At 55.4% G+C, this 27,226-nt stretch overlaps 1 protein-coding gene across 4 annotated transcripts; it reads left to right on the top strand.

The window, feature by feature from the left end:
• The first annotated feature begins 344 nt into the window (after window positions 1-344).
• On the top strand, window positions 345-27,226 carry DDX31 (DEAD-box helicase 31). Of its 4 annotated transcripts, none has more exons than XM_078619116.1 (21): window positions 345-428; window positions 1,264-1,352; window positions 2,086-2,309; window positions 3,008-3,083; window positions 3,827-3,870; window positions 5,761-5,831; window positions 7,885-7,949; window positions 9,577-9,621; window positions 11,699-11,740; window positions 12,505-12,569; window positions 13,325-13,444; window positions 15,128-15,234; window positions 18,010-18,332; window positions 18,687-18,872; window positions 21,272-21,331; window positions 21,847-21,897; window positions 22,967-23,106; window positions 23,601-23,670; window positions 25,032-25,149; window positions 25,801-25,987; window positions 26,515-27,226. In XM_078619116.1, the coding sequence occupies exons 2-21, from the start codon at window positions 1,317-1,319 to the stop codon at window positions 26,591-26,593; spliced, it is 2,109 nt and encodes a 702-aa protein (XP_078475242.1). In that variant the 5' UTR covers window positions 345-428; window positions 1,264-1,316; the 3' UTR covers window positions 26,594-27,226. The 4 variants fall into 4 exon arrangements, with proteins under 4 accessions (XP_078475242.1, XP_078475240.1, XP_078475241.1 ...); XM_078619114.1 differs by having other exon boundaries at window positions 2,083-2,309; XM_078619115.1 differs by lacking the exon at window positions 345-428 and adding an exon at window positions 430-502.

Raw genomic sequence — 27,226 nt, 5'->3', positions numbered from 1 at the left:
GAATCATTACAATCTAAATGTTTAATAACAATCATGAAAAAAATGTTCAAAATGTATGCTTCTCCATTCTCCCATGGAGAAGCAAAATGCTCCTTTATGGAATAAATAAAAGGTGACCTTAGTAAATTTAAATAATCAAATAGTTAATGTGCATTTTGATGTGACGTCACATCTCCCCCCCCCCTCGTCACGCATCGTCACAAATGTCTGACCCCCCCCCCTCGGTGCGTGACGTCATTTATGGACGGCCCCGATCCCAATCTCCCCCTCCCCTGACCCGCCTCTGCCCGCCTCACCCTCCCCTCCTCCCCCTCCCCTCTTCCCCCTCCCCTCTACCCCCCTCCCCCCCCTCTGTCGGGTCACGTGGGTCGGGGTCCTTCCTGGGCCGTGTCGCGTAGCGAGGCCGTCGCGGCCTGGAGCCCACGTGGGTGGGTACAGTGCGCGCTAGTACAGTGCGTGGGTACACAGTAGGCGAGTGTACACACGTGTGAGAGTGTAGTAGGTGAGTGTACACACGTGTGAGTGAGGGTACACGTGTGAGTGAGTGAGTGAGTGTACACACGTGTGAGTGAGTGAGTGGGTACACGTGTGAGTGGGTGAATGAATACGCGCACACGAGTACGCGCACACGTGTACGCGAGTACACACGTGGGTCAGTGGGTACACACGCGTGTGCATGTATGTATGAGTTCACACACGTGTATGTGTGAGTCCACACATACGCACACACACACGTGTAAAAGTGATGAGTATCGCCCTAGGTCGACTCAGCCTTAGATGTGTACCCGGTGCAGTTTTTTTAAGAAATCAGCGTTAGGGGGGACAAAGGTGGCCGGGCGGGGTGTTGGCCACCCCCCTCGCGTGTCGCGCGGGCCTTAATAGGTGCTCGCTAACAGCACTTGCCCCAACAGTCGCTTACGGCTATAGGGGGGATCTTTCTCTTTGGTGTGTGAGAGCGGTGGTGCAGTGGTTAGCGCGCTGGCGCTACGAACCCGACCACCCGAGTTCGATTCTCATGGCCAACATCGTTGACTGATCCGGTCCTGAGCTTCCCCTAAGTCGACTCGACCTCAAATGAGTACCTGGTGTGGCCTTTAAACATCACCACTGGGGAGACAAAGGCGGTCGGGCGTGGTTGCTGGCCAACCACCCCCTCGCGTGCAGTTTCCGGCCTTCACAGGTTCTTCTCGCTAACAGCACTTGCCTCAACAGTCTGTTCAAAGCTACACGGGGGACCTTTGTGGTGTGTGTGTGTGTGTACAGGGGTGGAGTATCTTGTGATCGACTACTCAGGTGGACGTCGGTGAAGTGAAGTCATGTCGCCCACCACAGGACGCAAGCCGTATAATAAGGTGTGTGCCCAGCTCGTGTGAATCTTCTCCATTCGCTCACGTGCACAGGCTCACGTGCACAGGCTCACGTGCACAGACTCACGTGCACAGACTCACCTGTAGCGCAGAGTGCTAACCACTGAACCACCGCTCCCCACTTACTCACACACTCACCCACACACTCACCCACACACTCACCAACACACTCACCCACACACTCACCCACACACTCACCCACACACTCACCCACACACCCACACACTCAGCAACACACTCACCAACACACTCGCCAACACACTCGCCCACACACTCGCCCACACACTCATCAACACACTCACCCACACACTCACCCACACACTCGCCCACACACTCACCCACACACTCATCAACACACTCACCCACACACTCACCCACACACTCACTCACACACTCTCCCACACACTCACACACTCACCCACACACTCACACACTCACCCACACACTCGCCCACACACTCACCCACACACTCACCCACACACTCGCCCACACACCCACACACTCGCCCACACATTCACCCACAGCCGCTAGCCAACAGCCACCCCCACACTCACCCTGCTGGGGAGGACGTGGAGGCAGCGTGTGTCTGAGGAGGAGGATGATGATGGAGGAGGAGGAGGGAGGAGGCAGGGTGTGCATGAGGATGATGGAGGAGGAGGAAGAGGAGGAGGAGGAAGGGTGTGCATGAGGTTGAAGCTGCGCCCTGCGTGTGCAGCAGAAGCGCGGGGCCAAGCGCAGCCGGGAGACGGACGCCGAGGAGGAGGAGGAGGCGGCGGCGCTCAGGGGCCCGGCCAAGGCCCCCCGGGGCCGCGGGGGTTCGGGGGCCCGAGGGTCGGAGGCCAGGGGACGAGGGAAGGCCCGGGCGGGAGGACCCGGAGAGAAGGCCTTCCCCAAAACGTCATCGCTCTTCAAAAACAACCCCAGCATCCCCAGTGTGGAGAGGTGAGAGTGCGAGATTGGTGAGCCGGGTGAGCAAGCGTTGTTGGTGAGCCGGGCGAGTGAGCGAGCTTGGTGAGCCGGGCGAGTGAGCGTTGTTGGTGAGCCGGGCGAGTGAGCGAGCTTGGTGAGCCAGGTGAGCGAGCGTTGTTGGTGAGCCGGGCTAGCGAGCGCGGTGTTCGTTTAGATCATTTAGATTATTTGACTCCTATACATTTCCACGTGCTTGTGATAAGCCAACTTCGTTGAGCTATCATTTGTGATCGCTTCTCAAAAAGAGCTGCGTAGCAGCTCAGCGGGGCACTTTCCTGGTAAAATGAAAAAAATATTTGATTATAGTTTGGTTGCCAGGAGGAGCAACCAGCAGCGTCCTCCTCCGCTTTCTCGGGGGCTCTTGACGCGGCCGCTGCCTCTGCTGCTGCTGTGACAGACGTGTGACGGGCGTCTTCGCATCCTTGACGCGGCCGGCACCGCGACCCGGAGGAAAAAAAAAACCCAAACCACGAATTGTCACGCCGGTCGCTGAAAGGCCCCAAACGCTGCGTTTTAGGTCGTAGTCTTTTTTGTTTTACGGCGAGGTCAAACAGCACCGCGGACGTCGCGCGGCGACGACGACGGTTTGTTCGTTTATTTGTTTTTCGTGCGTCGGTGTCATGGCTCTCTCGTGTCTCCTTCCCCCCCACCCTCCCTCGCAACTCCCCTAGGCCCGTGGTGTCGCAGCGCAAGGAGGCCGTGTTCGCCGGCAACGCGTTCTCAACGCTGGACCTCCACCCGTACCTGGTGCGGACTCTTCCTTCCCCTTAGGCTGTAGCTCTGGTGGAGGCCCCTTAGTTTCAAGGGCAATGTGTACATTGTTATTGAAGCAGGTGGCTGGGTGGATTACTGGGTGTGTGGTTGGGTGGGTGGCTGGGTGGGTGACTGGGTGTGTGACTGGGTGTGTGGTTGGGTGGATTACTGGGTGGGTGGGTGTGTGGCTGGGTGGGTGGATTACTGGGTGGGTGGATTACTGGGTGTGTGGCTGGGTGGGTGGCTGGGTGGGTGACTGGGTGTGTGACTGGGTGTGTGGTTGGGTGGATTACTGGGTGGGTGGGTGTGTGGCTGGGTGGGTGGTTGGGTGGGTGGGTGACTGGGTGTGTGGCTGGGTGGGTGGCTGGGTGAGTGGATTACTGGGTGGGTGGCTGGGTGGGTGACTAGTTGGGTGGCTGGGTGTGTGGCTGGGTGTGTGGCTGGGTTGGTGACTGGTTGGGTAGGTGGGTGGGTGACTGAGTGGGTGGCTGGGTGGGTGGGTGGCTCGGTGGGTGTGTGGCTGGGTGGGTGACTGGGTGGGTGGCTGGGTGGGTGGCTGGGTGGGTGGCTGGGTGGGTGGCTGGGTGTGTGGGTGGGTGGCTGGGTGTCTGGCTGGGTGTGTGGCTGGGTGGGTGACTGGTTGGGTAGGTGGGTGGGTGTGCCGCCACCACCACAAGGGGCGACTCGCCCTGCTGCCACCGTGTGACCCCGTGCCGTCTGTGTCGTCGTCCCTCCAGGTGTCCACCCTGGACAAGCAGATGAAGCTCACCCAGATGACCATGTGAGTGGGACTCGCGCTTGACCCATGCCGACCGTGTGACCCTGGATCACAATGTCAGCTGTTGTCCCCTGCCCGTGTGTGCGTGTGTGCGAGTGTGCGCGCGTGTGTGTGTACATGTAGCGGTTAGCGCGCTGCGCTATGAACCCGGCGACCCAGGTTCGATTCCGGCTCACGGCCAACACCAGTGACGATTATCTGAACTGGTCCCAGGCCTCCCCTAGGTCGACTCAAATGAGATCCATGGGGCGGTGTGTAAACATCGTCACTGGGGAGACAAAGGCGGCCGGGCGTTATGCTGGCCACCCATGCCCTCGTGTACCATGCCGGCCTTCATGGGGCCACACTAACAGCACTTGCCTCAAAAGTCTATTTAGGCTACACGGAGGGGGGGGGAGGGGGGATCTTTGTGAGTCTGCGTGGAGCACACAGCGCTGCAAAGCGTCACATTCCGAGGTCGATTCCCGCCACGGCGAACATAGGTGGCGAATATTTGAACCGTTCCTGGGCCTCCCTTAGGTCAACCCAGCCTTATAAATGTGATGTGGGGGAGACAGATTAAACTAAACTATTTTAATTTTACCAGGTAGGGCCCACTGAGCTACGTGGATTTTTTTCAGAAGTGACCTGGCCACAGATGATAGCCGAACGAAGTGGCTTATCATCATTGTTTTTTTACCCTTTTATCTGGCAACAAAACTGACACCTTTTTTTTACAAGGAGTCATGTTTGCATTGACCACAATACCTGCGGTCGGAATGCAAACAAAAACATAACTTTGATAATGTATGCACTCATCTTCTTGGTTCTTTCGGTAAAGTCACGTAGAAGGGAAATAATAAAATAATACAAATAAAACATAATAAAATCATTCTCATGACGTTTCGGCCACAACGCAAGCAGCCGTCCTCAGGTGAAGAACAGGTCTGTCGGAAAGACAGCTGTCTTTATTTTATTATTTCCCTTTTACGTGACTTTACCCAAATAACCAAGAAGATGAATCCCAGCAGTCACGTAAGTTTTAAATCGAAATGTATGCACTGTCCTTGAAATTGATTGGTCCACACCCGAGACAGCTTTTCTTAGAGCCCAGTCTCACCCTGGTGTTGGACCAGATGACGCCAAAAGGCGCACAACTCAAAGACAATGCACCATCAGAGTATGAGAGCTCGGGGTAAGCATTTTCACCATTGGAACCTCCTTTGCCAGTAGCAAAATATGATAATTGTTTTTTTTACCCCTTTTATCTGGCAACAAAACTGACACCTTTTTTTGTTGCCAGATAAAAGGGTAAAAAAACAATTATCATATTTTGCTACTGGCAAAGGAGGTTCCAATGGTGGCTTATCATCATCACGTGGGAATTTATAGCGGCAGACAAACTCTGAAAGCGTGACGTGGATTCTAAATGTGGAGGGAAAAACCCGGAGGACACCCGAGAGAAATCCACACGACCACAAACCAAACACGCAAACTTTAAATATACGGCAGGCGTCGGGGTTGGGATCGAACCCACGACCACCTGTATACCAGGCGAGGTAGTTAACATCTAGCCACCGTGATGATGATGATGATGAGAGAGAGAGAGAGAGACGCAAACTTCAAATATACGGCAGGTGTCAGGGTTGGGATCGAACCCACGACCACCTGTATGCCAGGCGAGGTAGTTAACATCTCACCCATGGAGAAAAGAGAGACACACAAACTCCAAATATACAGCAGGCGTCAGGGTCGGGATCGAACCCACGACCTCCTGTATACCAGGCGAGGTAGTTAAAATCTCACCATGGGGAAAAGAGAGAGTTTTCAGCGCTACTACTCGCGAACAGCACTTGCCCCCAGCAAGGCTACACGGGGGCGGGACCTTTGTCTTTGTATGCGTTGTGCGTGCAGGGTGCAGACGAAGGCCATCCCAGTGCTGCTGCAGGGACGGGACGCTCTCGTGAAGTCACAGACAGGATCAGGTCTCCCTCACCGCTCACTACTCACCACTCCAGTCCATTCGTTCCACGCGCTCGGGACCCCCCACTCGCTGTACAGCCCCCCCTCCCGCTCCCCCTCGCCCCTTGCGCTCCTGCGTCGGAGAGGTTTGGCCAACGCAGTCCGTTCTCCTATAGCGAGTAGTTTTCATATCAACGCGAATTGGATATATAACACGATGAATGTGTTGGGGATGCGAATTGGGATATATACGGTAATGCGATCGAGCGAACGGAACTACTTCGCGCACGCACCAGACATTGGGATGTTGCTGGATGCTTCTAGATGCTGCTACTCACGCGTTTCAGTCTTTGTTCAGCCTGCGTAACGCATCTCACGTGTTGTCGTGGACTGTGCTTTACCCTGTACTATTTGTTATAACGCTATTTCTCCACAACGCGGCGTTATTCAGGAACTCAACGACGTTACAGGAGGACACGACAGTCCAGTAAAACCTTGAATTGCGAGCATAATTCGTTCCGGAAACGTGTTTGTAATCCAAAGTACTCGTATATAAAAGCACTCGTATATCAGTTGTGATCACGTGACGCTCGGTAGTCAAAACGTATACACGTACTACTCGTATTGCAAGACCTCGCACGTTTATCAAATTAATATTTATTTAAAAAATTTGCTCGTCTTGCAAAACACTCGCAGACCAAGTTACTCGCAATCCAAGGTTTTACTGTAGTTGTGTTTTTTGATTTCGCGTTTGGGAGGAAGCAATTGGGCAATGCACAAAAAGTCCGCGCGAACGGGTTCCCAGTCCAATTCCACTTCCTGTCATGTACGTTGAACTTCTTTCGCACCACCGCACGTAGCCAACTGCTAATCGGAGGTGTGGGGGAAGGACAACAAAAACAAAAAGCAGTTCTTGAGAAATGAGTTTGTCAATCTAGATGATGATGATGATTTAAAATTGCGCAGCTCCCAGTGTCTTCCTGATATCGGAAGGAAGAGCGTTCCAGATGGCCGAAGAAGCGCATCTGAAAGCGCCGTGCGATACAGCGGTGACCACCGCCTTTGTTCGATGGTTGAGCCAAAAGCCGCTGCTGCTGCTGCTGCGAGGACGATCGGAGTTTGCATGATGATGGTTTATGCTCCTTGACGACTTCAGCGAGGTGTTGTGGTTCATTTGTGGCTCATTTGTATCTCATTTGCGGCGAGCACTTTGTGTGTGATGAGCGCAACTTTGTAATATTCTGCCAATTCGTGGGTCGCCTTGCAGCCCGTTGGGTTGTGGAGTTGAGCAAATGTCTGCTACCATCGCTTGCCTGTGAACAGCTGGGATCACCGGCACTCTAAACCACAACCATAGGCACTGGCCCCATCCGCAGAACCAAATCCTCTCCCCCTGCCCCGTGGCGGTGGGACTTTAGGGCTAGGAGATGTTAACTACCTCGCTTGGTGTGCAGGAGGTCGTGGGTTCTATCCTGACCCTGACGCCTGCTGCTGTATATTTGGAGTTTGCGTGTCTCTCTCTCTTTCCCCATGGTCGAATGGATTTTTCTCCGGGTCCTCCGGTTTTTCCCTCCACATTTAGAATCCACGTGCGGTTAGAGTATTTGTCCCCTGCTATACATTCCCACGTGATGATAAGCCTCTTTCGTTGGGCTATCATTGGTGATGGCCAAGTTTCTTCTTAAAAGTGCTGTATAGCTCAGCAGGGACTAACCAAGTAAAATAAAATAAATAGTTTAGTTTTCGTTTGTACTTATGTACTTAATTTATTAGCATTTATTTTTCATGACTTACCTTTTGGACTCAAAATAATAAAAAAATGTGGGAAATTTTCTGACCTGCCCTTTTACTGGACATCTGCAATAAAAAGCAGTTGATCGTCTTTCTTTGGGACGGGGGTCACACGCCGCCCACGAAGAATCAACACCGCAGCCACAAAGCGTCGCACACGTGGACAGCGAGCCATGCGGCAGCGCTACCGCGAGCCCCCGTGCGGTCGCACCACCTTGACCCCCCCAATGGCCCCCCCCTCTTGACCCCCCCCACCGACTCTGACCCTGCCGCCCGCGTGCGCAGGAAAGACGCTGGCCTACGCGGTTCCCCTGGTGCAAGCCCTGCAGGCCGCGCAGCCCAAGATCACGGTACGAACACTGCCGACCCGAGTTCGATTCACGCTCACGGCAATCGACAACAGTGACGGTTGTCAGGGTCGATCATGCGTCTCCCCTTCGGTCTCAAATGAGTACCTGGTGCGGTGTGTAAAATCATCGCCGCTGGAGAGATGGAGGCGGCCGGGCGGGCGTGGTGCTGGCCACCCACCCCCTTGTGTGCCGTGCAGGCCTTTATAGGCACCCGCTTAACAGCACTTGTCCCAACAGTCTGTTCAGGCGATACAGAGGATATTTGTTGTTGTAGGTACTCGCTAACAGCTCTTATCCCCCGGCAGTCTGTTCAAAGCTACACGGGAGATCTTTGTCTTTGTTGTGTGAGTATCGGTAGTGTAGCGGTCAGCGCGCTGCGCTTCGAACCCAGCGACCTGAGTGAGTTTGAATCCCGCTCACAGCAACCAACACCAGTTACGATTATCTGAGCTGGTCATGGGCCTCCCCTAGATAGACTCGGCCTCAAATGAGTACCTGGTGCAGTGTGTAAAATAATCGCTACTGGGGAGACAAAGGTGGCCGGGCAGGCGTGGTGCTGGCCACCCCCACCCCCTTGTGCGCCGTGCCGGCCTTCATAGGTGCTGCTCGCTAACAGCACTTGCCCCGACAGTCTGTTAAGGCTACACGGGGATGTCTTTGTCTTGTGTTGGGGAGCGGTGGTGCAGTGGTTAGTGTACTGCGCTAAGAACCCGGCTGCGATCCGAGTTCGACAAACAACATCCTATTCAAGAATCACAATTAATAGACAAACAACGTTTTTGCTATTAAATAGAAGAAATTTAATAAATTAATACTTACAATTTCATCAATGGTCCTCGTATAAATAGCCCAAGCAACATATGTAAAGTTTAACACGTAGACTTTCGCGACCAGTATTTTACATAATCGAGTTTTTTGGGTTAGATCACGTAAATATAAATGTGTCGTTAAACCTGCCACCGCCCAACACGGCCAACTAGTAAGGGTTGTCACGTAAACAGAATGTGGCCAATTCCTCACTAGTACAGCACATCAGTGTGTTGGAGAGCCAAGCCACAACATTTACAATCTGAGTACGACGTTTCGCCAGTAATTACAACTAGCTTCATCAGGCGAAAATAATTGGCCGTGTTGGGTGGTGGTTTTAACGACACATTTATATTTACGCGATCTAACCCCAAAAAACATCCATTATTGAGGATATACATTTTTTTTTAACGAAACTAACCTTAAACTATTTTTATTTTACCATTGAGCTATATCGCTCTTTTTCAGATGCTACCTGGCCACAAATGACAGCTCAATGAAGTGGTTCGTCATCATCACGTGGAAATTTCGGCTACCAAATAGCGTGATGTTGGCTCTAAATGTGGAGGGAAAAATCGGAGGACCCGGGCCAAAAAATCTACGCTGCCATGTCGGATGAGAGAGAGAGAGACACGCAAACTCCAAATATACAGCAGATGTCAGGGTCCGGATTAAACCCACGACCTCCTGCATACAAAGCTAGAGAGTTAACATCCAGCCACCGTGGTGCCCCTGTTATCACCAACTGAACGCCGGCTGTAATAATCGATGCTTGCGTTTAAACCGGTGTCTTTGTTTCCCCCTTCCTGGTTCCTGGCAGAGAGCGGACGGTCCCTACGCGCTGATCATCGTCCCCACCAGAGAGGTGCGTACCAACAAATCCCCCAAAAACGCTCTCGCCGGAGTGGGTGGGCCCTGCTGTCGAACCCTGTGCTCCGCAACTCTGGTTCGTGAGCGGCAGAGGTCGCAACCGGGTACCCGATACCCGTACCCTACCCGATACCCGGCTACCCGTACCCGGCCGGTGGGTCACTCCGGCCGGGTACGGGTACCTGTTTGCGACCCTGGTGCGGCCGGGTACGGGTACGGGTAGGCCGTGAGTCACTGGTGAGTAACTGTTTGTCACTCATTTCCCAACGTCTTGTCTCTTCTCACAATTCAAGTTCCTAGAATCAACCCACCCGCGCCTGCAACATGGCTTCATCCCAGAGGTCGCAATCAGGTAGCCGATACCCGTACCCTACCCGTACCCAGCCGGGTACGGGTACCTGTTTGCGACCCTGGTGCGGCCGGGTACGGGTACGGGTAGGCCGTGAGTCACTGGTGAGTAACTGTTTGTCACTCATTTCCCAACGTCTTGTCTCTTCTCACAATTCAAGTTCCTAGAATCAACCCACCCGCGCCTGCAACATGGCTTCATCCCAGAGGTCGCAATCAGGTAGCCGATACCCGTACCCTACCCGTACCCGGCTGGGTACGGGTAGGGTACGGGTACGGCCGGGTACGGGTACCCGTTTGCGACCCTGGTGCGGCCGGGTATGGGTACGGGTAAGGAATCAAAACCCGTTTGCGACCTCTGGTGAGCGGCTAATCCGTGGGTCCAGGGAGTAACCCCTCCCAGCGGAACGCTCCGGCCATTCCAGTCGGCGGCGGAGTCGTTTGGAAGCTTGCCATGTTTTATGCGGAGCAGGTCAATTAGTTTGCTGCTTAGCAGATCTACCTTCTACGATAGACTCTCTAAACGTTTTATTTTATTTTGCCAGGTAATGCCCACTGAGCTATTCGGCTCAGAAGCGACCTGGCCACAAATGATAGCTAAACAAAGTGGCTTATCGTGTGGGAATTTATATGGAGGGAAAAAAAAGAGGACCCGGAGAAAGATCCACGCGAACACGGCGAGAGAGACATGCAAACTTCAAATACGCATGCGTTGGGGGGGTCGGCATCGAACCCACGACCTCCTGTATACCAGGCGAGGTAGTTAACATCTCTCCACCTCGGTGACCCAGGCCTGGTGGGTCACTCAACTGCCGTTAACAAATAGTACAACGAATCGGTGAGCACTGTCCGGGCGTGGGGTGGTGTACAGGGGGGGGTTGTTGGGAGCCGTTGAACGGTTCAACCCCTGTTTAACATGTAGGCTTTCGCGACCAATATTCATAATAAAGTTGTTTGGGTCAGATCGCGTTATTTATAAATGTGTCGTAACCCTCCACCACCCGACACGGCCAAACAGTAAAAAAAAGTGTCACGTTTACAAATGGCAAAATAATTCACTTCTTTAGCCCACCGGTGTGTTGAAGAGCGAATCAACATAATTTAAAATTTGAGTACGACGTTTTCGCTGGTCATTGAAGCTGGATGTAATTACCAGCGAAATGTCGTCCTCAAATTTAAAAATGCTGTTGATTCCTTCTTCAACACACCGGTTCAACGCCTGCCTCCAGGTCAGGGTGTAACCAGGTCCTGGACTTGTCCAGGTGTAAACCTCAACACCAAATCTCGCAGCAAGACGAGAAGATCATGTGTACTGTATGTGTGTGTTGAACTTTTACGTAGCCAACCGCGCTTATCGGAGGTGCGGGGAAAGGACTACAAAAAAACACAAAAAGCAGTTTCAAAGAAATGAGTTTTCAATATACTATCGTAATGTAGTGCGTAATATTGTAGTGTATAGTGAAGTGTACCGTAGTGTAGTATATAGCGGTGTATATTAGGGTGTAGTGTATAGTGTCCTGTGTAGTAGTGTCGTGTATAGTAGCGTAGTGTATAGTGTATAGCGTGTAGTGTATAGCAGTGTGTATGTATGTAGAACTTCTTTCGCACCGTACGTAGCCAACCGTGCTAATCTGAGCTGCGGGCGAAGGACAGCGAACTAAAACACGAAAGGCTGTTGTAAAGGAATGAGTTGTCAGCCTGGATGTCGTCTGTGTGCTCCTCAGCTTGCCATGCAGAGCTTCAATGCTGTCCAGCAGCTGCTCAAGGTGAGGCTCTCCGGGGTGGAAGCGTCCCCGCGCCACTGGCAGGCGTTGCCACCATCCCTGCTGCCTGTGCTGTGTCTGTGGTGTGCCTGTGGTGTGGTGTGTCTGTGGTGTGCCTGTGCTGTGCCTGTGGTGAGTCTGTGCTGTGTCTGTGGTGTGTCTGTGGTGTGCATGTGGTGTGTGTGTGGTGTGGTGTGTCTGTGGTGTGTCTGTGGTGTGTCTGTGGTGTGTCTGTGGTGTGTGTGTGGTGTGTCTGTGCTGTGTCTGTGGTGTGTCTGTGTTGTGCCTGGGGTTTTGTCTGTGTTGTGTCTGTGGTGTGTGTCTGTGGTGTGTCTGTGTTGTGTCTGTGGTGTGCCTGTGGTGTGCCTGTGGTGTGTCTGTGGGGTGTCTGTGGTGTGTCTGTGGTGTGTGTGTGGTGTGTCTGTGCTGTGTCTGTGGTGTGTCTGTGTTGTGCCTGGGGTTGTGTCTGTGTTGTGTCTGGTGTGTGTCTGTGGTGTGTCTGTGTTGTGTCTGTGGTGTGCCTGTGGTGTGCCTGTGGTGTGTCTGTGGTGTGTCTGTGGGGTGTCTGTGGTGTGTCTGTGGTGTGCCTGTGGTGTGTCTGTGGTGTGCCTGTGGTGTGTCTGTGGTGTGTCTGTGGTGTGTCTGGTGTGTCTGTGCTGTGTCTGTGGTGTGTCTGAGGTGTGTCTGAGGTGTGCCTGTGGTGTGCCTGTGGTCACCTGGCACGTGTAACACCTGGCACGTGTAACTCCCTTCCCGTGTGCCACCAGCCGTTCTCGTGGGTGGTGCCGGGCGTGCTGATGGGCGGAGAGAAGCGCAAGTCGGAGAAGGCCAGGTCAGTGACCCCCCACCCCACCCCACCTCTCCACCACCCCCACTCCCACCTGGGGTTTGGACCGGGTGGCCGTGCCACCCACGGCCGTGCCAGCCTCCTCCTGGCCGCGCTCCACAGCCTCTCGTGCGATGCCACCCTGAATGCCATCTCCTGGACATCATCTCAGTAAAAAATAAAAGAGCTTCTTAGCTCATCAGATTACTCCCGCGGTCCAAATAAAAATTCTGATTGGCGGTGCCAGGATCCCGGTGGAGTTGCCGCTGTTTTAGGGGCTCTTTGGGGAGGGCGCCCCGGCACGCTCTGCTGAAGCCCCAACGCAGATTGGCGCGCAAGTTGACGATCTCGTTACGTTCTTACCCTGAGCCGTATAAAGTCGACCCGTAGGGAATTCGTAGAGATACGGAGTGACACGCGGAGACCCGTAGAGATACGTAGACCCGTAGAGGTGTACATCGAGTAAGCCACTGTAGTCTGCGCTCATTCAACCAACTTTCTCTGTCTGCTGAAGCCCTCTCATCGTGGCCGGCAGCAGGAGCAGACCTCGACATTGGCATCTGTGCAGACGGACGGGCGGACACAGCTGATGCACGATCGCTCGCAACCTTCACGTGAAAGCGTTCGGCTTTACTTTGGTCTTCATGGAATTAATAGAAAATGGCGATGATGGAGCCCCCCCCCCACCCCTGCACTGCCCCCCCACCACCCCCTGCCCGCCCCCCACAATCTCTGAACTCAACCCGACGCGATGTGTTCAGGCTGCGCAAGGGGATCAACGTGCTGGTGGCAACGCCGGGGCGCCTCGTCGACCACATCCACCACACGGAGACGCTCTCCTTCGCCCGGGTCGCCCACCTGGTGCTCGATGAGGCCGACAGGTGAGAGGGGCGAGGGAGGGGTGAGGGAGGGGTGAGGGAGGGGCCAGTGAGGGGCCAGTGAGGGGTGAGGAAGGGGCCAGTGAGGGGCGAGGGAGGGGTGAGGGAGGGGCGAGGGAGGGGTGAGGGAGGGGCGAGGGAGGGGCGAGGGAGGGGTGAGGGAGGGGTGAGGAAGGGGCCAGTGAGGGGTGAGGGAGGGGCGAGGGCGGGGCCAGGGAGGGTCGAGGGAGGGGCCAGGGACTGCCCAGGGAAGGGCCCCCCGTCGGCTGTGGCGGTCTGTGGGTGGCGCTGGTTAAATGCTCAGCTCCCTGCAATGGCTGCCCTCTCATCACCGCTGGCAGGAAGGGGATCCTTCCCCTAGAGGGAGCCCTAGAGAGAACGCCCCCCCCCACCCAGTGACAGGGTGTCTTGGCCTATGCAACTGGAACTCGGTTGGAGGAGTACCCACACTTTACCCCACCACACGTGACCTCCCGATCGACTGCACTGCTGCTGGGTGGACAGTGGCAGCTGGGGGGGGGGGGGGGGGAAGTCGGGAATGGGGGAGGGGGTTGATGTGCCCCCCCCCACCCGCTGCGCCGCCGGGAGATGGAGTCGAACCGGCGACCTCTGGGTCGCTGCTCCGGCGGTTGCACTGACCGTTAACCTCGTGGCGGTGCAGCCAGGGGCGGTGTCACGTCGTGGATTGGCGGTCGATGGTTTTTTATTAAGATCGCCGCGTTAGACGCTCCGACAGGTAGGCAAAGGTCTCCCCCGGGTAGCCTTGGACAGGCGGCTGCCCCGGGGCAGGCACTGTTAGCTGTGCGTAGCGCCTATTAAGGCCGGAGCGGCTAACGCGGTGGGTGGTGTGGTCAACATACCGCCCGGCCGCCTTTTTCTCTCCAGTGCTGATGTTTACACGGTGTGCTGAATACTCATTTATGGCTGAGTCGACCTTGCCAACATGGCTGTCCATGTCTATGGAGGCTCCGTGTCTTCTCCTTACCAACATGTCTGACCATGTCTGCCCATGTCTATGGAGGCTGTGTCTTCCCCTTACCAACATGGCTGCCCTTGTGTACGGAGACTCCATGTCTTCCCCTTACCAACATGGCTGCCCATGTCTATGGAGGCTTCGTGTCTTTCCCTTACCACAAGGCCATAATTATATTGAGGGGGACACATCCCCCCCAATATTCAAATTTGCTCAAAATGTACCCCCCAATATATTGCTATAAAATAGATTTCTGTTTATATGATTGTGGTTATGGTTGTACTTTATTCATCCCTAATCTCTGCCATTATATACAAAGAAACAAGAAAAGGTAAAAAAGAAAAAACAGAGCAATGTAATACAATACACTATTAGACATTATTGTAAAAAAAAAGTCCATCCCATGTGTTAGTGAATTTTTTTAATATTTTAGGCAGGCAATGCCAGGAAATTCGTTTTCAAATTTAGATGTTTTTCTCGGGGGTAGGGGGCCCGACCTCCTGGAAGATTTTGTCCCCCCCAATGTTGACTCCATGGGTACGGCCTTACCAACATGGCTGCCCATGTCTATGGAGGCCCCGCGTTATCTCCCCTCACCCCACCGTCTCATTCCCTTACCAACATGGCCCATGTCTATGGAGGCCCCGTGTCATCCCCTTACCAACATGGCTGCCCTGCACATGCTGTGTGTGTGTCTGCTTGTATTTGTCCAGGCTACTGGACCTGGGCTTTGAGAAGGATCTGACCATCATTCTCAACCGTCTCGAGGAGCAGAGTCCCGCTCACCAGAACGTGCTGCTGTCAGCCACGCTGAACCAGGGTACGCTCGCCAGCACTCCTCACCAGTACTCACTCAATGTACATTAGATCATCGATTATCCGGCGGATATGGGGGATCGGCGGCGCCGGATTTTCAACAACGCCGGATAATCAGTAATCATCGTTATTTAAAATAGCTAACTTTTTCAACATTCTTGTAAAACATGCTTTTAGGTGTTGTGTGCATGGTTTTATTCGTGTTGTTTATTTGTTCACTCTATGAAATTGTTATAAATAAACATACAAATAGACCAAAAATAAACATCCTCCCGTAAAAATGTACCGTATTTACTGTACCGTACTTGCCACTCCAATCTGGAAGGCTCTGAGTGGGATGATGATGGGCGGGGTGTAACACGGCAGGTAGTTTTTATCTAAATCCCACGCCGTCGGCTCTGGTAGAGGTTCGTTTGGAAGCGGGATAATCGCGCACCGGCTAATCGATGATCTTACTGCGTGCAATGCATGTTGAACTTCTTTCGCACCGTGCGTGGCCAACCGCGCTCGTCGAAGGGGCGGGCGTGTGGGTGTGGGAGGCAGTGCCGGATTATCCTCGTAGCACAAGTAGCTACATATGGCTACGGACCCCGCACTTTCAAGGGCCCTGCGCTAAACGCTTTCAAGCTATCAATTCCAGTTCAGTGATTCTGCACTTGCTCTATTACTATATCACTATAGTACTATACCGCCTTCAACGACTGGGTGTTTAAGGTTAGCGATTTGTCGTATCATCTTGCTCTATAGCAAATGTGCAAGTAAAAAAATTGTATTTTTATATTTATGTGTTTTTATTTTATTTAGGGCCCCTTTATAACAACATGTGCTACAGGCTCCGCACAAGCTTAATCCGGCACTGGGGGGAGGGACAACAAACTAAACATAAACGCATCCCACTGTACGTTGATTAACCATGAGGAAAACAACCGAAAACAGGAACTGCATATTCTCAGATGAGCATGATCCACACTACGCCCCCACCTCTGCTGAGAAACTCACAGTGATAACATCACCTTCACTTCCTCTCTGTAAGCCCGAAACCAGCGGGGAGACGTCTTCACAATTTTGGCGAATCGCCTGATGTAATCACCGGCGAAACGTCACGAAACTCCCAATTGTCAATGTTGTTGTGGGTTTCATACCTGTCAACCCCTTATTAGTGCGCTACCTTATTACAGACCAAGTCAGACCTTGTTGGTCACCCCGTGCCCCCTTATAAATCTCAACGGTCTTCCTACAAAGTCCTCCCACACACAACCGGTGTGCATGACGAACCTTACCTCAATTGGCTGTGTCGGGTGGTTGGTGGGTTTAACGACACATTTACATTTAAGTGCTCTAACCCAAAAAAATAACTCTTTATTACGGACTAGCTTTACTACCCGGCTTCGCCCGAGACTTGGATTCTTGTCTTGGATTAATTCAAGGCCTACGCGGAGGGTGGGGGGGGGGGGATGCGTGAAGTTAGCAGGCACACTGCGTGACGCTGACGCATGCGGGTGACATCACAGATGTGACGTCACCGCTCACTTGCCGTCAGAGGTCGCAAACGGGTTTTGATTCCTTATCCGTACCCGGCCGCACCAGGGTCGCAAACGGGTACCCGTACCCGATACCTGGCCGGGTACGGGTAGCCGGGTATCAGGTAGGGTACGGGTATCGGGTACCCGATTGCGACCTCTGGCATGAAGCCCTGTTGCAGGCGCGGGTGGGTTGATTCTAGGAACTTGAATTGTGAGAAGAGACAAGACGTTGGGAAATGAGGGACAAACGGTTACTCACCAGTGACTAACGGCCTACCCGTACCCAGCCGCACACAGGGTCGCAAACGGGTACCCGTAACACGGCCGGGTACGGGTATCGGGTAGGGTACGGGTATCGGGTACCCGATTGCGACCTCTGCTTGCCATGCAAAATACATCCATTATTGCGCCCCACCCCCCCCCCCCCCCCCCCCCAAAATACAAAAGTAATTTTTTATACTTTTTGCATTGTGTGCAGTCTGGAAGCTACCCACATGCCAAATTTCAAGTTTGTTGCATGTTGGGAAGTATGCTAAACATTTTGAACAGACACACATTCACAAATTTCCCTTTTATATATGTATAGAGATAACATTGGTCGTGAAAGCCTACTCCTATGTGTTAAAATCACCAGCACTCACCTTCTGCTGGTGGTTGCGGCGGTGGTGGTGGTGGCGGTTGTGGTAGTAGCGGTGGTGGTGGCGATGGTTGGCCGTGTTAGCGAGCTCCATCGGCGTGGTGTTTATTGCCACGGCCTTGGCCGTCTGCGGTGCAGCCCGGCGTTGGGCTGCGAGACCCATGCTTGTGCGTGCGTGTATGGGACACTTCACGTGGCCTCAAGGTGCACATAGCCTGGCACAAGCGTCGTGGTGACGTCACCACCACTTAGTGGCGAATGGCGGTTATTGTTGTTATTGTTGTATTGTGTATGGGTGCATGCGTGTGGGGAGCGGCAGTGCAGCGGTTCGCGCGTTGCGCTACGAACCCAGCGACCCGAGTTCGATTTCCGCTCACGGCCACCACTGGTCCTGGGCCACCCCTAGGTCGACTCGGCCTCCAATGAGCACCTGGTGCGGTGTGTAAACATCGCCACTAGGGAGACAGGCGGCTAGGTGTGGTGCTGGTCACCCACCCCCTCGTGTGCTGTGTCAGTCTTCATAGGTGCTCGCTAACAGCACTTGCTCCTACAGTCTGTTAAGGCTATACGGAGGATGTTTATCTTTGTGCGCGTGTGTGTGTGTGCGTGCGTGCGTTAGGGGTCACGTGGCTGGCCGGCATCCTCCTGGACGACCCCGTGAGCGTAACCGTGGAAACGCACGCGGGCGAGGTCGTTGCCGCGACGACGAACGGTGGGGCCCATCGGACGGGGGCGACCGTGGAGGCGGACGAGGACGGGGAGGAGGAGGAGGCGGGGGAGGAAGAGGAGGATCAGGAGGAGCAGGAGGAGGGAAAGAAAGAAGTGGCAGGGAAGGAGGAGGGACCAACGAAGATGTCGATGCCGCCCGGGCTCACTCAGCACTTTATCGCGGTGCCCAGCAAACTGCGCCTCGTCACGCTCACCTCGTTCATCCTCACCAAGGTGAGCGGTGAGCCGTCGGCGTGCCCACTCGTGGCCCGAGTTCTGCGGTAGCCGTGCGGTGATTCATTCTCCATCAGGGATCGGGCTTCGTTCATCGTCATCATTGTCGTCGTCATTTTCATCGTCATCCTCGTCGTCATTATCGTTGTCATGGTTGTCAGTGTCGTCGTCATCATCATTGTCATCATCATTGCCATCATCGTCTTCATGGTCATCATCACCATCATCGTCATCTTTGTCATAATTATCGTCATCATCGTCATCATCGTCGTCGTTGTCATCATCACTCACCACCACTGCCGCCACCATCGCCGCCATTGCCGCGGTGAGCTAACGCCCGCTGGCTGTGTGCAGTGCCGGGACGAGGGCAAGCTCGTGGTGTTCGTGTCGAGCCGCGAGGCCGCCGAGTTCCACTTCACGGTGCTCAGCCACCGTCTCGGAGGAGGAGGTGATGATGCTGACGAGGAGAACGAGGAGGGGGGGGAGAAGGAGCCCCCGAGGGTCGCCCTGTGGCGTCTCCACGGCAGCGTGGATCAGCAGGTGGGTGGAGGGGAGAAGGGGATTGGGGGTGCGTAGGGGGGGGGGGGGCGGTACCAACGGGAGCTCGCCGACTGACACGAAGCATCGGGGGGCGCTCGACGAGCCGAACAAATGAATGAATTATCAATATCGATAGGCCGGCGGGCTTCACGCTGTCCGGCAATGATCGCACAGGTGTTTGAAGACGTTCAAACCGCGAGTAGGACCCCCATGAGGGGAAGACCTTCGGTGTGGCAGGTTCCAACGGCGCAGAGTGAATCGCTTTTCGTTTCGCGCTTTGCTCATGGCGCCGTTCGGATTGCGAGCAAAGAGCGTGTGGTGAAAGTAACGTCATGTGCGAAGAAACGTAGTGAAGAACCGTCAATTGTATTCTCGTTTATGTATTTTTACTTGAGTTTTTGCTTTCTTTGTATAGTGATGGTAAAAAATGCAAAGTTCGCTATACCGATAGAATATACGAATCGAGGTTTTATTGGATAAGCCAACAAGTCTGCATTCACCACGGTGGCTAGGAGATGTTAACTCCCTCGCCTGTTATGCAGGAGGTCGTGGATTCGATCCCGACCCTGACGCCTGCTGTATATTTGTAGTTTGCGTGTCTCTCTCGCGCTCCGGGTCCTCCGGTTTTTCCCTCCACATTTCGAATCGGCGTCATGCGTTTAGAGGATTTTGCTACCGCTATGAATTTCCTACGTGATAAGCCGCTTCGTTGAGCTATCATTTGTGATCGCCAGGTGGTCACTTCTGAAACAGAGCTACACAGCTCAGTGGGCCTTACCTGGTACAAACACATTCCCGTGAAGGGAGCTGGTAGGAACGTTGGGTTGCTCGGTCAATGGCCAGGGTCAGCGGCGGCGTGGTGTATTCCGCAAATATGCCCGACTGTGAGGGCGGGCACAAGCCGGCGTGAGTAGGTTAAATGTTGAGTTTTATAAGGGCACCACGGGGTGACCAGCCCCTCCCCACCCAGCCCCACCCCTCCCACCCCCCACCCAGCCTCACCCTCCCCACCCAGCCCCTCCCCACCCTCCCCACCCAGTCCCTCCCCACCCTCTCCTCCCCACCCAGCCCCTCCCTCCCCACCCAGCCCCTCCCTGCATGACGGACGTTCACAATAATCCCCTGTGGGCTGGTGTAACCTGGCGGTTCCTACTAGTATAAAAAATGGTTTAGTTTTAGAATAGAAAAAATATTCAGTTAAGTTTTTAGTTTTAGATCATGCTTGTAGTAAATCAATGTATGTGTAGTGGTGGTGTTGACGTGCGCCGACTGTGACAGTGATGGATCACGGGGCGGCGCGGGGTGCGGGGTTGGGCACGCGTTGTGGGCGTGGTGTGGACGCGCGCGCCGGGAGTGACAGATGACGGGGCGGCGCGGCGTGGGTGGTGAGGCACGATGAGATGTGGGAAAACAGGATCGTAGCCAGCGCCGAGTGATTGGTCGAATAAGATGGGTGCTCGCAGCGACGTCCGCAGGTGGGGTATAAAGGGGGACGCGCGAGAGCACTCGGGGAGAGTTACCCAGTTGAAGACCCGAAGACGGAGCTGAAGACCTAGTGCCCCGAGACCCCTAGTCCCGCCGTCCTTGTGGGGACCGGGGCCCTGTATGGCTCGGAGGCGAGGCTGTGGGACCCGGGGTCCGACGCCCACGTGGGTCGGGCTGGGGACCCACAGTCAAGACGGATACCCCGGGCAGGGAGTGTCCCGAGTAGCTCAGTGGCGTTAGTCGCCGAGTAGCTAAGTGGGTGTTGGTCACCCGAGTAGCTCAGTGGCGTTAGTCGCCGAGTAGCTAAGTGGGTGTTGGTCACCCGAGTAGCTCAGTGGCGTTAGTCGCCGAGTAGCTAAGTGGGTGTTGGTCACCCGAGTAGCTCAGTGGCGTTAGTCGCCGAGTAGCTAAGTGGGTGTTTGTCACCCGAGATACTAAGTGGGTGTTTGTCACCCGAGATACAAAGTAGGTGTTAGTCACCTGTGAACGAGTTTGGTAAAATAAAGAGTGTGTTACCCGTGAAGTCGTCTCCCGCCGAGTTACTACATTACATATGCACTGTCCTTGACACTGATTGGCCTGCAGCCGAGTTGCAGTCCCCTTGATGCCCCTCGTCTCCGCACCGGTGTTAGGCCGGAGAACAACGGCAAAAGGCGAAACGCCACAAAGGCAACGCTAATGTCAAAGCGTAAGTTGACGATTAACGGTTCGATATATTGGGTTGTCTTTGGTCACGATTCTTGCCGGAATAGTAAAGGCGATGCTTTATTTCCATCGGTGCGAGCGAGCGACACCCGGGCCCGCCAGCGCGTTGTTCTTCTCCGTCCGGGACATCTGACACAAAGAGCTTCATAGCTCTTCGGATTCCTACCTTCCGGTCTAAACGGAGATTCTGATTCTGATGATTCCTGCAGAAGCGGATGGAGGTGTTCGACTCGTTCTGCAAGGCTCGCTCCGGGGTGCTCGTGTGCACGGTAAGCACGTGGCACCCTCCTACTGGGTCTGCTCGCCAGTGGCGCTGGCAAGGCAGTGGCGCTGGTTCACTAACCGCACTGGCTCAACAATGACAGTGGCTTGATAATCACAGCAGCTCACTAATCTCCGTGGCTGACCAACTATGGCGGCCCGCTAATCACAGCGGCTCACTAATAGCAGTGGCTCACTAATCACAGCGGCTCACCAATAATGGTGGCTCACTGATAACAGCGGCTCACCAATAGCAGTGGTTCACTAATCACAGCGGCTCACCAATAATGGTGGCTCACTGATAACAGTGGCTCACGAATAACAATGGCTCACTAATAACAGTGGCTCACGAATAACAATGGCTCATTAACACCAGAGGCTCACTAATAATGGTGGCTGACTAATAACAGTGGCTCACGAATAACAATAGCTCACTAATAGTGGTGGCTTACTAATAGCGGCTCACTAATAACAGTGGCTCACTAATCGTGGGCGCCGGCGTTGTGTGTGTTTGTTACGCCAGGACGTTGCGGCGCGAGGATTGGACCTCCCGCGGGTATCGTGGATCATACAGGTAGGTGGGCGAGTGGGTGAGCGAGTGGGTGGGCGGGCGAGTGGGTGGGCGGGTGGGTGAGCGGGCGGGTGAGGGAGTGGGTGAGTGAGTAGAATTGGTGAGTGGGCGGGTGAGTGAGTGGGCATGTGAGGGAGTTGGACAGTGAGTGGGTGCGTGGGTGGGTTGGTGGGTTGGTGGATGAGTGAGTGAGTCGGTCGGTGAGTGGATGAGAGTGAGTAGGGTTGGTGAGTGGGCAGGTAACTGAGTGGGTGAGCGAGTAGGTGAATGATTGCGTGAGTGAGTAGAGTTGGCGAGTGGGTGAGTTAGTGGGTCAGTGAGTGAGTGCTTGAGTGAGTGAGTAGAGTTGGCGAGTGGGTGAGTGAGTGGGTCGGTGAGTGAGTCCGTCTTTGCAGGAGCAGTGACGCAGGGGCCACCAAACACAGGTGATGCTTATATCTGAACCGGTCCTGGTGTGTAGTACACATCGCCACTTGGGGAGACAAGGTGGCCAGCCGTGGCTCAGACCACACCACGCTCTTACTTTCCGTGCCGGTCTTCAGGTGCTGCTACTCGCTCACAGCACTTGCCCCAGCAGTGTTGCAAAGGCTACACGGGGCACCTTTGCCTGTGGTGCGTGCGATCATCATCACCGGCATTGGTGGGTAGCCAATGCCGGTGATGATGATCGCACGATTATCTGAACCGGTCCTGGGCCTTTCCGAGGTCAACTCAGCCTCAAATGAGTACCTGGTGCGGTGTGTAACCATCGCCACTGGGGAGACAAAGGCGGTTGGGCGTGGTGCTGGCCACCCACCCACCCCCTCGTGTGCAGTGCGGGCCTTCATAGGTGCTGCTCGCGAACAGCACTTGCCTCAACAGTCTGTTAAGGCTACACGGGGGATCTTTGTCTTTCTTTATGTGTGCGTGCATGTCTGCCCCGTGTGTTTGTGCAATTGTGGATTAGGCGTTGCACCCCTTCCTACGAGCCGGCCTTCGCAGCCTGCCGCCACTCGCTGCCACCACTTGCCCCGACAGCATTGCGAAGGTTACCCGGGTCACCTTTTGCTGTGGTGTGCGTGCGTGCGTGCAGTACATGGCCCCGGCGAGCGTGGAGGAGTACGTTCACCGCGTGGGCCGCACGGCGCGCATCGGCCACCGCGGCAGCAGCGTCCTCTTCCTGGCGCCGTCCGAGCTCGAGTTCCTCACCGTGCTGGCGGAGCGCGGCATCAGGCACGCGTCCTACGGCACTTGCCGGCACTCACCGACACTCACCGACAATCACCGATACTCACAGTCACTAACACTCACCGGCACTCAACTACATTCAGATTCACGGACACTCACATTCACCGGCACTCACACTCGCAGACACTCGCAGACACTCACACTCACCGGCACTCACCAACATTCACACTCACCGGCACTCACAGACACCAACACTCACCGGCACACACCGGCACTCACCAGCCTGGCGCAAGCGCCATGCTGACGTCACCGCCACTCAGTGGAAACTGGCGGTTATTGATATTGTTTGTGTGTGTGTTTGATTTTGTACACGTGCGTTTTTGTGGTGTGTTTGTGTTTATCTGTATGTGGTGTGTGTGTGTTTGTGGTGTTGTGTGTACCCGTGCGTATACGTGGTGCGTACCATGCGTGTCCATGGTGTGTGTTTACCGGCGTGTAATTGTTGTGTGTGTGTGTGCCGTGCCTGTGTGTAAGGGCAGCCTGCGGGAGCTCAAGATGGAGACGGTGTTGAGGACTCTGCTGGGGAACTCTGGCGGCCGGGCCAAGCGGGTACGTGGCTCTGTGTGCGCGCGTCTGTGCGCATGTGTCTGTCCTTGTGTGTCTGTGTGTGTGTCTGTGCGCGTGCGCGAGTTGGTCTGTGTGTGTGTGTCTGTGCGTGTGTGTCTGTGTGTGTGTGTGTCTGTGTGTGTCTGTGCGTGTGTGTCTGTGTGTGTGTGTGTCTGTGTGCGTGCGCAAGTCTGTCTGTGCGTGTGTGCGTTAGCACAGTAGGGGGGCACGGGTGGTACATCGGCCGGTCATCTCAGTCAGTCGACCCGTGGCAGCTGCTGGGTCTGTGTCGTGACCTCCTGGTGCACCTAGCCTGGCACAGTAGGGGGGCACAGGTGGTGGATCGGCAGTCATCTCAGTCCGTCGACCCGTGGCACCTGCTGGGTCTGCCCCCGTGACCTCCTGCCGGCGGGCGTTTGACACTTCACGTGGCCTTAACGTGCACATAGCCTGGCACAAGCGCCGTGGTGATGTCACCGCCACTTAGTGGCGAATGGCAGTTGTTGTTGTTGTGTGTCCATGTTTGTGTGTCCGCGTAGCGTGACAGCGCTCTGCGCTACGAATATACAAACTGGTCCTGGGCCCTCCCCTAGGTCGAATCAGCCTCAAAATGAGTACCTGGTTGCGGTGTGCAGTAAAAATCGCCACTAGGGAGACATAGGCGGTGGGGCGTGGTCTTGGTCATCCTCCACCACCTCGTGTTTCATGGCGGCCTTCATAGGTGCTCGCGAACAGCACTTGCCCCAACAGTCTGTTTAGGCTATACGGCGGAGTTTTGTCTTTGTGTGTGTCCGTGTGCGGGCAGAGGCGTGATGCTCACAACAATGAGCGGAGCACCGGGCGGCTACAACGCAGAAAGTTGGCAGAGTGTGAGCACTGATGTTGCAACTGCCAGCCATCTATCTGGTGCATCTACTGGTCATCTTAGTAACCCATGGCACCTGGGTCTGTCCCGTGACCTCCTGCCAGCGGGCCCTTCGACACTTCACATGCCCTTAAAGTGCACCTAGCCTGGCACAGGCGCCGTGGTGATGTCACCGCCACTTAGTGGCGAACGGCGGCGGTTGTTTTTGGGGAGCGGTAGTGCAGCGGTTACAATCCCCGCGACCCGAGTTCGATTCCCGCTCACGACCAATAACGGTGACAATTTTTTTTACGAGACCCGGGCCTTCCCTAAGTCGGCTCAGCCTTAAATGAGTGTGGTGTGTAAACATCGGCACTGGGGGAGACAAAAGGCGGCCGGGCGTGGTGCCGGCCACCTACCTCCCTCGTGTGCCGTGCCGGCCTGCACAGGTGCTATTCGGCGACAGCCCTTGCCCCAACAATCTGCTCAGGCTACCCGGGGGACCTTTGTCTGTGTGCAGGGTAAGTGGGAGGCGGCGCAGCTGAGGCAGGCTGCACACGAGAAGGCCACCGAGATGCAGCTGCAGTTTGAGAGCTTCACCCACTCCAGCCCCGAGCACCTGCAGCTCGCTAAGAAAGGTGCGCACGTGAGCTGTACCACACGCACCTGTGCTGTACCCTAGACAACTGTGCTGTACCCTACACCTGTGCTGTACCCTACACCTGTGCTGTTCCCTATATGCGCACCTGTGCTGTAGACACACACACACCTGTGCTGTAGACACACGCACACACCTGTGATGTAGACACGCACACACCTGTGATGTAGACACACGCACACCTGTGATGTAGACACACGCACCTGTGCTGTACACTACACGCACCTGTGCTGTACACTACACACACCTGTGATGTAGACACACTCACCTGTGCTGTACACTACACACACCTGTGCTGTAATTGATACACACAAAGGCAAGGGCGGGCGGGCGGGCGTGCACACACCAACGCCCTCGTGCACGCCGTGCCGCCCCTGCACCGGCGCTGCTGCTTGCCAACAGCACTTGCCCCAACAGCCCGTTAAGACTATACTGGGGATCTTTGTCTTTGTTGGGGGGCGTGGGTGGGGTTGGGGGGGTCGGCGAGGATTTACAATTCCCACAGCGGATCGGCTGATTGTAAATCTCACACCATATAGACACGGCGCACGGGCGAGTAGAAACCGCTCGCCGGAGAGCCGTGAAGGCTTCACGGTGGCGGCGGCGTTGTTTCTGTGCGCGTGTGTCACAGCGTACCAGTCGTACGTGCGCGCGTATGCCACCTACCCTGCGTCGCTCAAGCACGTGTTCCACGTGCGCTCGCTCCACCTGGGCCACGCGGCCAAGAGCTTCGGGCTCAGGGAAGCGCCCGGTCAGCTGGTGGCGGGGAAGCAGGGCGGGGCGGGGGGACGGCGGGCAGCGGGGACGCGCGCGAACAGGTGACGCACGCGCACGCACGGGATCACGCGCACGCACTGGTGACGCACACGCACTGGTGACGAGCACGCACGGGATGACGCGCACGCACGGGTGACGCACACACACGCACTGGTGACGCACACGCACGGGATGACGCGCACGCACTGGTGACGCACACACACGGGATCACGCGCACGCACTGGTGACGCACACGCACGCAGGTGACACACACACACGCAGGTGACACACACGCAGGTGACACACACACACAGGTGACGCGCACGCACACATAGGTGACATGCGTAATCATACACGGGGGATGCATGCCATCACACAGGTGACACACGTGGTGTGGTGGTCATGGGGGATTTCGTGTGGGTTGTGGTTGTGGCGGTGGTTGGTTGTGGTCATTGTGGTGGTGATCGTGGTGGCTTTTGTGTTGGTTGTGGTGGTGGTGGGTGGTGGTGGTGGCGGCGCAGATTCACGTGGCTAATGGTCAGCGAGCGCTGACCGGGACCCTCTAACCGCGCGCCCGTGGTGTCCGCAGGCCGGCGACGAAAGCGAAGCCGAAGCGGCACACCGCCTTCAAGGAGCTCATCCTCTCCGAGTTTGCCAGCGGGCTGTGAGCGGGGGAGGGGGGTTGCGCATGTTGCAGCGTGCGCGCGCGTGTCAGGTGTCGTTGAGGAGGCTCGTGAAGGACGCTGCTGGGCAGTGGGAGGCAGTCACCTTCCAGCAACAGCGGAGGGCAGAGGAGCGACGCTCACAACAACGAGCGAAGCGCCGAGCGGATAAAACAGAGCGAGTTGACACAGTAGGGGGAACACACGGGTGGTGCATCTGCCGGCCGTCTCAGTCAGCCAGCCCATGGCACCTGGGTTCGTGACCTCCTGCCAGCAGCGAGCCTTCGACACTTCACGTGGCCTCAAAGTGCACCTGGCCTGGCACAGGTGCCGTGGTGACGTCACCATCACTTAGTGGCGAATGGCGGGTATTGATATTGGTCGGGTGTCGGGAGCGGTGGCGCAGCGGTTAGCGTGCCCCACTACGAACCCGGCGACCTGCGTTCGATCGCCGCTCACGGCTAGCACCAACAGCAGAGTGACGATTATCTTCACCGGTCCTTGGCCTCCCCTTAGGTCCACTCAGTCTCAAACGAGTAGCTGGTGCGGCGTGCAGTAAACATCGTCGCTGGGAAGACAAAGGTGGCTGGGCGTGCGTGGTGCCGGCCACCTATCCCCTTGTGCGCCGTGCCGGCCTTC

This window comes from Lampetra planeri, chromosome 61, assembly GCF_965212315.1.
Source record: "Lampetra planeri chromosome 61, kcLamPlan1.2.h2, whole genome shotgun sequence".
Taxonomy (NCBI): Eukaryota; Metazoa; Chordata; class Hyperoartia; order Petromyzontiformes; family Petromyzontidae; genus Lampetra; species Lampetra planeri.
The sequence above is the reverse complement of the archived record's forward strand: the minus strand, read 5'-3'. Positions and strand labels throughout refer to the sequence as shown.